General features: G+C 46.8%; 1 protein-coding gene across 1 annotated transcript in view; it reads right to left on the reverse strand.

Moving 5' to 3' along the window:
* Positions 1-14,118, reverse strand: part of CAP2 (cyclase associated actin cytoskeleton regulatory protein 2) — a 225,896-nt gene that overhangs the window by 73,286 nt on the left and 138,492 nt on the right. The window contains exon 4 of the mRNA XM_075314722.1: positions 12,125-12,202. Within this exon, the coding sequence (XP_075170837.1) occupies positions 12,125-12,202 (78 nt within the window). The remainder of the gene's footprint in view (positions 1-12,124; positions 12,203-14,118) is intronic.

Raw genomic sequence — 14,118 nt, forward strand, 5'->3', positions numbered from 1 at the left:
GGGAGGGAGGGAAATCAGCGCTGGGGAGATTAGTTTACTGTACCAGCAGCAGCACAGGCAGCGCTCCTCTCTATGCCACGTCTACTAGGATGGTAGGAGGGAAAAGCAGGGAGGCGGAGAGAGAGTGGGTGGGCGGAGCCCGGGAGCCGGCCGTCCCGCCCGTGGCAACGGGACAAACAACGTAAAGCGTGAAAGTCACGCTGTATCCGGGACGGTTGGGAGGTATGCAGCATGTTAGAATGTGTACATAAGATCCCGCTGGTGGTGGCCGCAGCTTATAGGCCCCAAATCTGGTGACAGGTTCCCTTTAAAGTGAACCTGTCAGGTGCAATATGCACTCAGAGCCAGGAGCAGTTCTGGGCACATATTGCTAATCCCTGCCTAACCGTCCCTGTATACACTAGCATAGATAAAGAGATCAAGAACAAATATTTTTAAAGATCTTATATCTTATGCTAATGAGCGCGGGGACTAGTCCGAAGGGCGTTACTTCACTTGGCTAGTCGGCTCGCATAGCATGTTAGCATGTTATTACGCCCCTGTGTGAGTACTAATACGCTATGTGAGCCGACTAGCCAAGTGAAGTAACGCCCTTGGGACTAGTCCCCGCGCTAATTAGCATAAGATATAAGCTCTTTAAAAATACTTTTTCTATAGATGCCTTTATCTATGCTAGTGTATACAGGGACGGTTAGGCAGGGATTAGCAATATACACCCAGAACTGCTCCTGGCTCTGAGTGCAGATTGCACCTGATAGGTTCCCTTTAAAGGGAAACTGTCACCAGAAATTTAGCAAAAAAAATAAAAGATTCCCCTCTGCAGCTCCTGGGCTGCATTCTGGAAAGGTTCCTGTTGCTATTGTGCCCACTTTGAGACCTAAAAAAATACTTTATGAAGTCTTACCTTTTTGTATGCAAATCTGTTTTTATGGTCACGGGGGCGGGCTGCCTGGCGTCCGTTATTCCCCCTCCTGCCGCTGTACGCCGTCCCCCATTGCTCATTTCCATACATGAGGACGCCTTCCTCATGTAACTGTCCTCCTGAAGTTTTGTGCATGCCCAATGCCACTCTCGCGGGAGTGAGCACTGTGCAAAGTGTGAACGCTTTTGAGGTGATTGCGCAGGCGCGAGATTATGGGCGGCGCTGTGATTGTCATCAGCAGCGTCATCCAAGTACCTGCCCATAATCTTGTGCCCGCGCTTCTCACTCTGCCTCCACCGTTATGCGCAAGCACTGGCCATATGAACCACGTTACCTATTACCATGGGCGCGAGATTATGGGCGGCGCTGTGATTGTCATCAGCAGCGTCATCCAAGTACCTGCCCATAATCTCGTGCCCGCGCTTCTCACTCTGCCTCCACCGTTATGCGCAAGCACTGTCCATATGAACCATGTTACCTATTACCGTGGGCGCGAGATTATGGGCGGCGCTGTGATTGTCATCAGCAAAGTCATCCAAGTACCCGCCCATAATCTCGTGCAAGCGGTAATAGGTAACATGGTTCATATGGCCAGCACTTGCGCATAACGGTGGAGTCAGAGGGAAAAGTGCGGGCACGAGATTATGGGCGGGTACTTGGTTAACGCTGTTGATGACAATCACAGCGCCGCCCATAATCTCGTGCCTGCGCAATCACCTGAAAAAGCGTTCACATGCGCAAATCTTCGGGAGGACAGTTACATGAGGAAGGCGTTCTTGTGTATGTAAATGAGCAATGGGGGACTGCGTAAAGCGGCAGGAGGGGGAATAACGGACGCCAGACAGCCCGCCCCCGTGACCATAAAAACACATTTGCATACAAAAAGGTAAGACTTCATAAAGTATTTTTGTAGGTCTCAAAGGGGGCACAATAACAACAGGAACCTTTCTAGAAGCAGCCCAGGAGCTGGAGAGGGGAATCTATTACTTTTATTGTGAAATTTCTGCTGACATGTTCCCTTTAACTGGTAGGGCAGCCAGGATAAAGCAGAGCTGAAGTTGTTGGGAAGCTAGGACCCAGCAGCTCTGCTCCACAGGCAGGAGACCACTGATCGGTAAGCTAATAGAAGCCTGCAGATGTCACTCTGCATAGGTTATTGCCACTGCTATCTGCAGGAGAGAGAAGTGCTGATTGCACGGTCTCCTCAGCTTCCTGACTCCCCGCGTGTCTGCAGCAGTGAGAAGCCGCACACGGGGAATCAGAGAACAGCTGCAGAGAAACGCAGGCTCCAGGACTGGGGGGGTCGGCTCTGGGGGAGGGGGGATCGCTCTGCTGCAGGGAGGGGTCGCTCTGCTGCAGGGGGTGATTCATACCTCAGCAGCAGTCACAGGAGTAGGTGCGCGGTCGGCTCTGTAATGAATAGAAGGGAGAAACAGCGAGGCGGGGCTACAGTGGGTGGGTGGAGCCCGGGATAAACAGCCTCACGGGCGGGACCCGGGATCAAAGGCTCAGAAGAGGGACTGTCCCGCTGTATCCGGGACGGTTGGGAGGTATGCCACAACTAACAGGGCTGTGGCATTGCAGTGGTCTGCCAGCCAATCCCTGCATGAGGGCTGGCTCTCAAAAGAGCGCCAACATGCAGAAATGAAGACCACGAGTACAGCACGAGTATCGCGAGATTACTCGGTCCCCGCCGAGCAGCCCGAGTACAGCGATACTCGTGCGAGTACCGAGTAGTGACAAGCATGCTCGCTCATCACTAATCAGCAGCACTTATGCAGTTTCACATAAGAACACTGCCAACATTATATTTCAGTGTAGGCACTATATATTTAGAAAAAAATGCACATTTACCAAGCGCACAAAGTGATGACAGCATCTTCTTTTTCAATAGAGAGCAGTACATCTGCGAATTCATGATACCATTAATGAAATGTAGCTCCCTGACACCAGCAGCATTCATGCAGCCCTAGAGCACTGTCACCACCAGGTTTCACTGTAGGCACCATGCATTTTTCTCAATTCATGTTTCTAAATGCATGATGTCTACAGTCAAATATTGTGGTGGCAGTGTCCTTATGTGGGGCTGCATGAGTGCTGTCGGTGTCAGGGAGCTATATTTAATTAATGGTATCAATGGCGTAACTAGAGTTTGATGGGCCCTGGTGCAAACTTTGGACCGGGGCCCCCCTCCATGTACACTGACACTTAGGGTACGGGATAATGATGCTGACACTTGGCTTTTACCCACAGCACCCAGGTTTCCCATGATCTGATATCCATCTTGTCCTTGGCATCCAGCTTTCCAATGCTCTGTTATACATCTTTCCCTCAGCACCCAGCTTTCCCATATCAGAGCATGGGAAAGCTGGGTGCTGAGAGATGTATAGCAGAGCATGGGAAAGCTGAGGGAAAGAGCCCTTTTCCCTCAGCACAAAACATTACCATCCCATACTTGTATCTTTGTCCCCCCTCATATATAGTTCTCCAAATACTATAATGACCCCCACATAGCCTTCCAAATAGTATAAAGGGTCCCACATAACCCTTCATATATTAGAATGCACCTTTATAGTCCTCCATATATTATAATGCATTTCCCATAGTTCTCGATATATTATACTGCACCACATAGTCCTCCATGTTTTATAATGCACCCCCACAGACCATGTGTAAGGTAGCCTCCATAGTCCTCCATATATTATAATGTAGCCCCTAGTCCTATATGTATTATAATGCAGCCCCATGAATCATCATATTGTATTATGCAGCCCCATACTCCTCCATGTATAATGCACCCCTATATTCCATGTATAAGGTGTCATTCATTTTGTATAAGGCAGCCCCATAGACCTCCATGTATAATGCACCCCTATAGTCCATGTATAAGGTGTCCTTCATATTTATTATGTAGTCCCATAGACCTCCATGTATCATGCAGCCAGCACCCCCAGGCCTCTATGTATCATGCAGCCAGTCTCACCAGGGCCTCCATGTGTCATGCAGCCAGCCCCCCCCAGGTGTCATGCAGCCAGCCCCCCCAGGTGTCATGCAGCCAGCCCCTCCAGGTGTCATGCAGCCTGCCCAGCCAGGTATCATGCAGCCTTCCCCCCCAGGTGTCATGCAGCCTGCCCCCCCAGGTATCATGCAGCCTGCCCCCCAGGGCCTCCATGTGTCATGCAGCCTGCCACGCCAGGGCCTCCATGTGTCATGCAGCCAGCCCCCCCAGGGCCTCCATGTGTCATGCAGCCAGCCCCCCCAGTGCCTCCATGTGTCATGCAGCCAGCCCCCCCAGGGCCTCCATGTGTCATGCAGCCAGCCCCCCCAGGGCCTCCAGGTGTCATGCAGCCAGCCCCCACAGGGCCTCCATGTGTCATGCAGCCAGCCCCCCCAGGGCCTCCAGGTGTCATGCAGCCAGCCCCCCCAGGTGTCATGCAGCCAGCCCCCCCAGGTGTCATGCAGCCAGCCCCCCCAGGTGTCATGCAGCCAGCCCCCCCAGGTGTCATACAGCCTGGCCCCCCAGGTGTCATACAGCCTGCCCCCACAGGTGTCATGCAGCCTGCCCCCCTGGGCCTCCATGTGTCATGCAGCCTGCCCCCCCAGGGCCTCCATGTGTCATGCAGCCAGGCCCCCCAGGGTCTCCATGTGTCATGCAGCCAGCCCCCCCAGGGCCTCCATGTGTCATGCAGCCAGCCCCCACAGGGCCTCCATGTGTCATGCAGCCAGCCCCCCCCCCCAGGGCCTCTATGTGTCATACAGCCTGCCAGCCAGCCCCACCAGGACCTCCATGTGTCATGCAACCAGCTTCCCCACGGCCTCCATGTGTCATGCAGCCAGCCCCACCAGGACCTCCATGTGTCATGCAGCCAGCCCCCCCAGGGCCTCCATATGTTATGCAGCCAGCCCCCCCAGGGCCTCTATGTGTCATACAGCCTGCCAGCCAGCCCCACCAGGACCTCCATGTGTCATGCAGCCAGCTTCCCCAGGGCCTCCATGTGTCATGCAGCCAGCAAAATAAAATGACAAGTACCTCTCCTCTCCTTCCGACCCCTGCGACCGCGGTAGTTACGCCCCTGCTCCCATATGTCACACACCCTGCTCCCCATACAGCCTGCACCCCCATAGCACACACCCTGCTCCACATATCTCACCCTGCGTGTACCCCAACTTACCCCTCTCAAATACTCTGCACCCCTTCACATGCTTCTGTCACAGTCTGTAGCCCTCATATGCCACTCACCCTGCCCCTCATGTTCCCTCTTTTCTCATTACCAGTCATGTGTCCAAAGTATCTTCTCCTGCTTTCTCCCCGGCAATCCTGTGTCTCCTCCCACACAGTCACATGGGCATGACATCATCGCAGGTCCTGGTAGGGATGGATTACGTCTGCCGTGCAGAAGCGCTTCTGCTCTGCTGCAGGTCAGACACGCTTGGTGGGCCTCTCCAGGTCAGGGGCCCCTCTGCCCCCTGCTGACACCGAGCCCCCTGACTCACAGACCGGCCCCCGGCGGTCACGTGGTCGGCCACTACATAGCGGCGCTACACATAGGGGCCCGGCAGCCGACTCTGCAGAGTGGCTGCCTGGCCCCTATAACCCTGCGGGCCCGGTCGCAGTGGCGACCTTTGCAACCGCGGTCGTTACGCCCCTGAATAGTATCATTATTGACAGATGTACTGCTCTATATTGAAAGAGAAGATGCTACCATCAGTTTGTGCCCTTGGTAGACGTGCACGTTTCCAATGTGATAATGATCCAATGCACATAAAGTAAGTGTTTCCTTGCTGGAGAAGAACATAGTGAAAGTGATTCCGTGGCCCAGTATGTCTGAACCTAATCAATCACCAATGGGGAATTCTGAAGAGACGACAAGTTGAGTATCACTCTACATCCAGTATCCAGACCCTAAAAGAGGTAGTTCTTGAAGAATGGAAAAAGATAGATGTTGCAATATGTCACCAACTTGCTCATTCTATGCCCAAAAGACTTGGTACTGTTCATAAAAATGATGGAGGTCAATCAAAATATATATAATCAAAATTTATATATACAAGCAAAAAGGGTAACAATGTTTTGAACTTTTGACTTTCAGGCTGCATATCTCACCATCCACTACAGCTTTGAGTGTGGGACTACCTTCATTTTATAGCCAATTATCTTGGCTATTCCATACATAAATTTGTAGAAAAATGGTTGCAATTCCTAAATGTTTTACAGGATATTTTTGCTCAACTCATTTAATTAAATCTAAAAGTCTACATTTCTCTTGCATTTCAGTTGTTTCATTTAAATAAAAAATAGTAGTATGCAGAGCCCAAATCATGAAGATTCTGTCATTATAAGCAACCCCCCAAAAAATATAGCTAAAGAAAGGGGTACGCCTTGTCGCTGGCTATTGGGCTTTCATGAATTGGCTAATTTGTCCACTAAGCGCCTCATTTTTTTTAACATAGTTTCTATAGCAGTAATGCAGATCCAACTTCATATATTCAGTATTTGCTTGTTATAGCAATTCAGAGTGCAGAATAAAAAGAAAGTATATATATTACTATATACAATTCCTTTCGGGTTAAATATTTAAAAAATCTGCTTTTTAACGCAAGTCCATTCTTCCAACTGAATTCTTTAATACTGAGCCTGAAGAAGAGACCGGAGAGTCTCGAAAGCTTGCTATTATTACCATCTTTTCAGTTAGCCATTAAAAGGTATCAACCACTGAAGACTTCAGTTCTTTTAAACAATTTTTTATCTCTACTGGCTAACACGGTACAAAGATATATTTTACCTGTATTCTTTAATAGTTTTTTATTACCTAAGTATACATTAACCCTTTCTCAAACCAGGACTTATATGTAGCTTGCCACTTAATGTGATAGGAAATCATTATTTTACTATACACTGGTATACTGTAGAATACAGTATATAAACCATCAAATGATTATACAGTGTCGTTCCCTACTGCTTAACTAGCAGCCTCTATGTTGTGTGAATTCAGGTGAGAGCCATCAGTAAAGAACTAGTAGGCAGCACTGGGCAGGGAATACACTGTGTGCAGAATTATTAGGCAAATGAGTATTTTGATCACATGATAATTTTTTTACATGTTGCCCTACTCCAAGCTGTATAGGCTTGAGAGCCAACTACCAATTAAGTAAATCAGGTGATGTGCATCTCTGTAATGAGGAGGGGTGTGGTGTAATGACATCAACCTCCTATATAAGGTATGCTTAATTATTAGCCAACTTCCTTTCCTTTGGCAAAATGGGTCAGAAGAGAGATTTGACAAGCTCTTAAAAGTCCAAAATTGTGAGATGTCTTGCAGAGGGATGCAGCAGTCTTGAAATTGCCAAACCTTTGAAGCGTGATCACCGAACAATCAAGCATTTCATGGCAAATAGCCAACAGGGTCACAAGAAGCGTGTTGGGCAAAAAAGGCACAAAATAATTGCCCATGAATTGAGGAAAATCAAGCGTGAAGCTGCCAAGATGCCATTTGCCACCAGTTTGGCCATATTTCAGAGCTGCAACGTTACTGGAGTATCAAAAAGCACAAGGTTTGCCATATTCAGGGACATGGCCAAGGTAAAGAAGGCTGAAAAATGACCACCTTTGAACAAGAAACATAAGATAAAACGTCAAGACTGGCCAAGAAATATCTTAATACTGATTTTTTAAAAGGTTTTATGGACTGATGAAATGAGAGTGACTCTTTATGGGCCAGATGGATGGGCCAGAGACTAGATCAGTAGAGGGCAGAGAGCTCCACTCCGACTCTCAGCAAGGTGGAGGTGGGGTACTGGTATGGGCTGGTATCATCAAAGATCAACTTGTGGGACCTTTTCGGGTTGAGGATGGAGTGAAGCTCAACTCCCAGACCTACTGCCAGTTTCTGGAAGACAACTTCCTCAAGCAGTGGTACAGGAAGAAGTCGGTATTGTTCAAGAAAAACATGATTTTCATGCAGGACAATGCTCCATCACATGCATCCAACTACTCCACAGCGTGGCTGGCCAGTAAAAGCCTAAAAGATGACAACATAATGACATGGCCCCCTTGTTCACCTGATCTGAACACCATAGAGAACCTGTGGTCCCTCATAAAATGTAAGATCTACAGGGAGGGAAAATAGTAAACCTCTCGGAACAGTGTCTGAAAGGCTGTGGTGACTTCTGCATGCAATGTTGATTGTAAACAGGTCAAGCAACTGACAGAATCTATGGATGGTAGGCTGTTGAGTGTTTTTGCATGTCAGAAATGTTTATTTCTAAATTTTGTGCAGTTATATTGGTTTACCTGGTGAAAATAAACAAGCAAGATGGAAATATATTTGGTTTTTATTAAGTTACCTAATAATTCTGCACAGTAGTAGTTACCTGCACAAACAAATATCCTCCTAAGATAGCCAAATCTAAAAAAAAACACTACAACTTCCAAAAATATTAATGAGTCTTGTGAAAGTGAAAGAGGCTTCATATCAATAAATACTGCTTTAGCCTCATTTGCATTCCAATTCAAAAGCTTCTTTCTTGGTAACGAAGTAATGAAGTGGCCAGGACTCCATCACTTACTTCAGCTAGATGTGTGTCCGAGGGTGAAAAATTCAGCTGAAGTGTATTGTGGCTCAGAGACTCTTCGGGCCAATCAGAGACCAGCAGCTGATGTCAGCACATGAGGCATTGGCATGGCAGTGAAGTCATGTGTCGCCATAGCAAGAATGCTATTGCCAACTGCTGGTCTCTGTGCTAGCTACAGAGGAGGATGCCGCACATCATGGAAATAGAGGAAGGTTAGCAGAATGGTTTTTTTTTATATGATAAAGAACAGCAGCAGAATGGGGAACATATATATGCCAGCAAGGGGCCCAAGATGGGGAACATACAGGGTGGTCCAAAAGTAGGTGGACAGTATGTGTAATAGGGTTATCAAACATGGTGTAAAGGGAAACTGACTCAGTTGCCCTTAGCAACCAATCAGATTTCACCTTTTATTTTCCAAAGAGTCTGTGAAGAATGAAAAGTGGAATCTGATTGGTTGCTAAGGGCAACTGAGTCAGTTTCACTTTACACCATGTTTGATAACCCTATTACACATACTGTCCACCTACTTTTGGACCACCCTGTATATACCAGGAAGGGGTTCAGGATGGGGGCATATCACCAACAACGCGCCCAGGATCGTGGATATATATACTAGGATTTGGGGTATATATACACACACCAGGATGGGGACATATGTACCAGGGTGGAGCCCAGGATAGGGGACATGTATATCTGGAAGGGGGTCAGGATGGGGGGCATATATACCAGGCTGTGAGACATATATACATGGAAGCGGTCCAGGATCGAGTACATATGTACCTAGAAGGGTCCCAGCATGGGGGACATAACTAGATAATGGGTGGGAGGGCAACACATCTTGCACCAGGGCCCAGTGGACTCTAGTTACACCACTGCTGCTAATGCTTATGCATGGGTAGAAATTTACATAGATAAAACTAAGGACAGCTTTACTGTAAGTTACATGGAGAAAATAAATACCATGTGCAGTGAAGAACATTTATAATTGGGCTATATTATGTCTGCACCATAGACAAATAGCATTTTGAGTACGACTGCTCAGTTTACCAGTTTCTCAACATTATAGGCTGTGATTCAATCAGTGACATAAATCTGTAGTATATGTTTTGGTTTATAACTAGATATAAGATGAAGTCACTTGTGTGACATTGAACTGCAGAGCAAATCCTCTCAGTCTCCACTGTCTATGAATCTGTGCAAAGCTTCCGTGCCTTAGTTGTGACTCAGTGGTTCATTTACAGCTTTACATTACTAAAGCAAACAGTCTAGACAGCTGAATGACTGACAGAATTACCCCTTCTCTCTGGCATTCGCACATATGATGCCATCTTCATTAGCTTTTCCTATCCCTCTGCATTTTGAATAACTAATGGTCACTTTTCTTTTTTGGATTCAACAAAGACTTTACAGATTTAGCCATTGAGTTTAGGAAGTCCTCAATGAGTTCTACTGAAGTATGCTGAGGATGGCACGCGGAGCCCTGTTACCAACACACATGCATAGACGTGTAAATAGAACTATGTTCATCTTTGCAATCATTATATTACCCCCGATTTATCTGAAATAAAAGAAGTTAACTTTAGTTTACAGCCTCTGATCAGATTTATGTGTCTCCATGGCAACAGACTCTCAAGCAAACCTTGTGTAATTTGATATGACAAGTAGGAACTGCACAGATTATCTAAAATCATCCAGCAACTTTGGAGGTAAGGCTGCAGCAAGAGACAGGAAGTATCCAGCAGTGACCCAGGGGATGCTGGGGAGCAGTGAGTGTGTATTTGCCTCTCTGCAAAAGGAAATAAGTGTGTTTGTCTCTGCAAAGAAGTAGCAGTGCTCAGATAGTGTAGTGTGTGTATCCTGAGAAATGTCAAGCTACAGAGATCTGCCAGTTCAGGAAAGGAACTGTCAGTAGTGGAGAATAGCCAGGACACTTCAAGAGCAAACTCTGTTGTGCAGCAGAAGTATAGAGGAGAGAAGTGACTAAGTACAGAATCCACCCTTTCCCCTCACTTCAGTCCATGATAAGGTACAGTGTTCGTGTTACTGTGTAAGGAGAAAGACTCTGCGTAGGAAGAGAAGATATTCTGTGAACAGACTGTCATGTATGTTATTTTGGAAGACCTATATGAAGATTATTAAAGCCTTCCATCTACTACTGTCTGGAACAGTGTTATATAGCTGTGTTCTTGCCGGAAACGGATACATCACCTCATGTATAGAAGATGCTTGTTAAGTGTGCCCTGATTTAATCCTCCAAATTTCCAAAGAACTCATGTTTACCTTGCCCAGCCTCCCTATTCAGAGTACGTATAGATCTGAAAATAAGGAGCGCTGATAGTGTAACACCAAGGTGACCGGTGGGGTATACCTGAAAAATATACACTCACCTGGATTAGTTGTGACAGTCACAACCACTAGTGCACATGAGATAATGGCGTCTGCTACAGCCCCCCCTATCTTGTATTCTCTACCCTATCTTGTATCCCTATACAGAGTAGCAGACATACAACATTGATCTTACAGTCATACTGATTTCCATCCATTTTCTATATCTTGCTAGATGCCCTGATATACATTATATAAAAGTCATCTGAACCTGCTCATTTCTGTAGGATCATTTAACCATCTACTTTATATGAGGGCCTCACGATTCTCTCCTGACAGATGATGTTGATGAGGGAATAATAATATTTATTTACTTATATAGCACCATTAATTCCATAGCGCTTTACATACATCAGTAACACTATCCCCATTGGGGCTTACAATCTAAATTCCCTATTAGTATGTGTCTTTGGAGTGTGGGAGGAAATTGGAGAACCCGGAGGTAACCCACACAGACACAGGGAGAGCATACAAACTCCTTACAGATAGTGTCCTTGGTGGGATTTGAACCCATGACCCCAGCGCTGCAAGACTGCAGTGCTAACCACTGAGCCTCTGTGCTGCCCCAGAAAAGAGTCTGTTGAGTTAAATTTCAATGGCCAATCCTTTTGTCTAGCGAGAAAAAATGCCCCTACAGAAGTGTCTGGCAACATCTCTCTCACAGATAAGACAGAAATGGGGGCTTATGGTTTTGTTCACATCTGTACTAAGCATTTTGCTTAGTTCCATCATAGGCACAGAATGCAAAAAAATGAAAGATGAAAATCGATTCAATCATATGTTGGATCCCAGTAGTACCTGACGGTTCCACTTAATTATAATGGAGTACATGAAATAGCACAATATTCTTGGATATATCTGCGAATGCAATGCAGTCTCTGAACAATACAAATGCCAACAGAAGATATACTTAATCTTTAAGATTCTTTAGAAAACAAAATGGAGTGGCAAGAGTCCAGCCAAAACATACGGTTTATCCTTTAGCTTCTAAAGTCTTAGATGATGAACCCGTCCCCAGCTGGACTGCAGGCTATATACTGTATATAAAAGGTATAACCAAGCTTTAAGGAGAACCCACTCCTTTGGACTTTTGACTTTCTCAATCACGCCTCAATGATATCCCTTCTGTCCCAAATGTAACTTATCAATGGACAACATAGTATAAGACTATGTATGGTATGTGATGTGAAATCTGCACTGAGCATTATTAGTACAACACTTGACCATATCAGTATATCTTACCTCTGGGGGCTGCTGGTGCTGAGAAGCATGAACCAAAAATATCCTTTCAGCCTTAAATGCATTTTCCACTAGCGCAGCCTAGAAGAGATAGGAGAAGACGGTATCAATCAGCGATGCTATTCTGGTAGTATATCCCTCAATTTCAGAACCCCATTTACATCTAATTCCTTTTGTGCAATGATGACCAGCCTATTATACTATGTGAATTTTTTTATTTTGTCCCACGTATAAGTCATTAAAACATAGCACTTAATATAAGGACAACTATACCATGTAGCAAAATGAAAAACATTGATGTCCTCTATGTTTGTTTTTTTCTTCTCATTTTGAGGTACATAAAAATGTAAATAATAATAATAATAATAATAATTTTATTCATTTATATAGCGCTATTAATTCCATAAGTGATGTGAAGAAAAAAGTATCAGAAACACAATATATTTTCACTTTTCTTTTATGATATTATTAAATTATTAGAAGGTGGCCCGATTCTACGCATCGGGTATTCTAGAATTTACGTATTGTGTAGTTCATGTATGATTTTTGTTATATATATATATATATTGTGAGACTGTGACCGGGGTTATCTATGACGGCCGGTATGTCTCGCCCCGGTTGTGCTCACTCCATGATAGAAAGTAAATTCACTCTAGGGTTAATGCTGTTTCCCTACAGGCTGAAGGAAGGGTTAAATGGAAACAGGAACGAGGGGCAGGTGTGCCGGGTGTGAGGGAGTGATCACAACTCCCTGAGTCTCTGCTGGAGAGACATGTATATTGCTGTGGATTTTTGTTTGGACATTAAACACCGTGTGCTGTGAACCTATATGCCTGGATCCCGTGTCTTCTGCTGCGCAGCCGACCGCGCTACCTCACATATGGTGGAGAATCGGCGGGCATGCCAGCCCGGTGAGGTGTACTTCCTTTTCTGGTGATCCGGTAGCACATGTCCTGGATTCAAGCAGCTATACTACGGCCCAAACCCAGCGACGCCATGGAGGACATACTAAGGCATTTGGCTCAGGCTAATGCACAGCAGCAGCAGGCTAATGCACAACAACAAGAGGCTAATGCACAGCAACAACAGGTGAATACCCACCTGCTCCGGACGTTGGAGCAACAGCAGCAACAGCACCAGCAATCCTTGAAATTGCAGGAAAAAAAGGCACCAAGAACAGATGGTTCTCCTGGCCAAGTCAATCCGTGCCGGACCGGCAGCGACAACCCCGGGACCGGGTGACGACGGCAGCGTCCGGAAAGCGGTGAGACAAGCGTTGCAAAAGATGACCCCGGGGGATGATGTGGAAGCGTTCCTGGCAGTGTTTGAGCGGGTGGCCGAGCGGGAAAAGCTGCCGACCCCCCAGTGGGCTGAGGTATTGTCGCCCTATCTGACGGGGGAACCCCAAAAAGCGTACCTGGACCTCGGTACCGAGGACGCCATTGACTATGTGACCCTGAAAGCCGAAATACTGGCTCGGTTGGGGGTGAATACCTATGTACGGGCTCAGCGGGTAAACCAGTGGTTCTATGAGGAAGCCAAACCCGTACGCTCCCAGGCCTATGACTTATTACATCTTGTAAAAAAGTGGTTGCAGCCTGACACTCTGAGCCCGGCGCAAATGGTGGAAAGGGTAGTAGTGGATCGTTTTGTGCGCACTTTACCCGTCACCGTTCAACGGTGGGTAGGACAGGGTGACCCGAGTACCCTGGACCAATTAGTGTCCCTGGTAGAGCGGCATGTGGCTACGCAGGACTTGATACGGGACACTGAGACTTTGCGTACCGCCCGTCGGTCCGGCCCCTCCAAGCCTAGGGCCAAGGACCCACCGCCGACACCGGTACAGGAGTCCGCTACCATCCTGGCTGAGGCCGCGCCCGCCGTTCCTGAGGTCCGGAAGGCCATGTACCCTAAACGACAACGTGTCAAGGGGGTTTCCTTCCCTATTAGATGTTGGCGGTGCCAGCGGGTGGGACATATGGAAGCCCAGTGTCCCC

The sequence above is a fragment of the Anomaloglossus baeobatrachus genome, chromosome 6 (assembly GCF_048569485.1).
Source record: "Anomaloglossus baeobatrachus isolate aAnoBae1 chromosome 6, aAnoBae1.hap1, whole genome shotgun sequence".
NCBI classification, from domain to species: Eukaryota; Metazoa; Chordata; class Amphibia; order Anura; family Aromobatidae; genus Anomaloglossus; species Anomaloglossus baeobatrachus.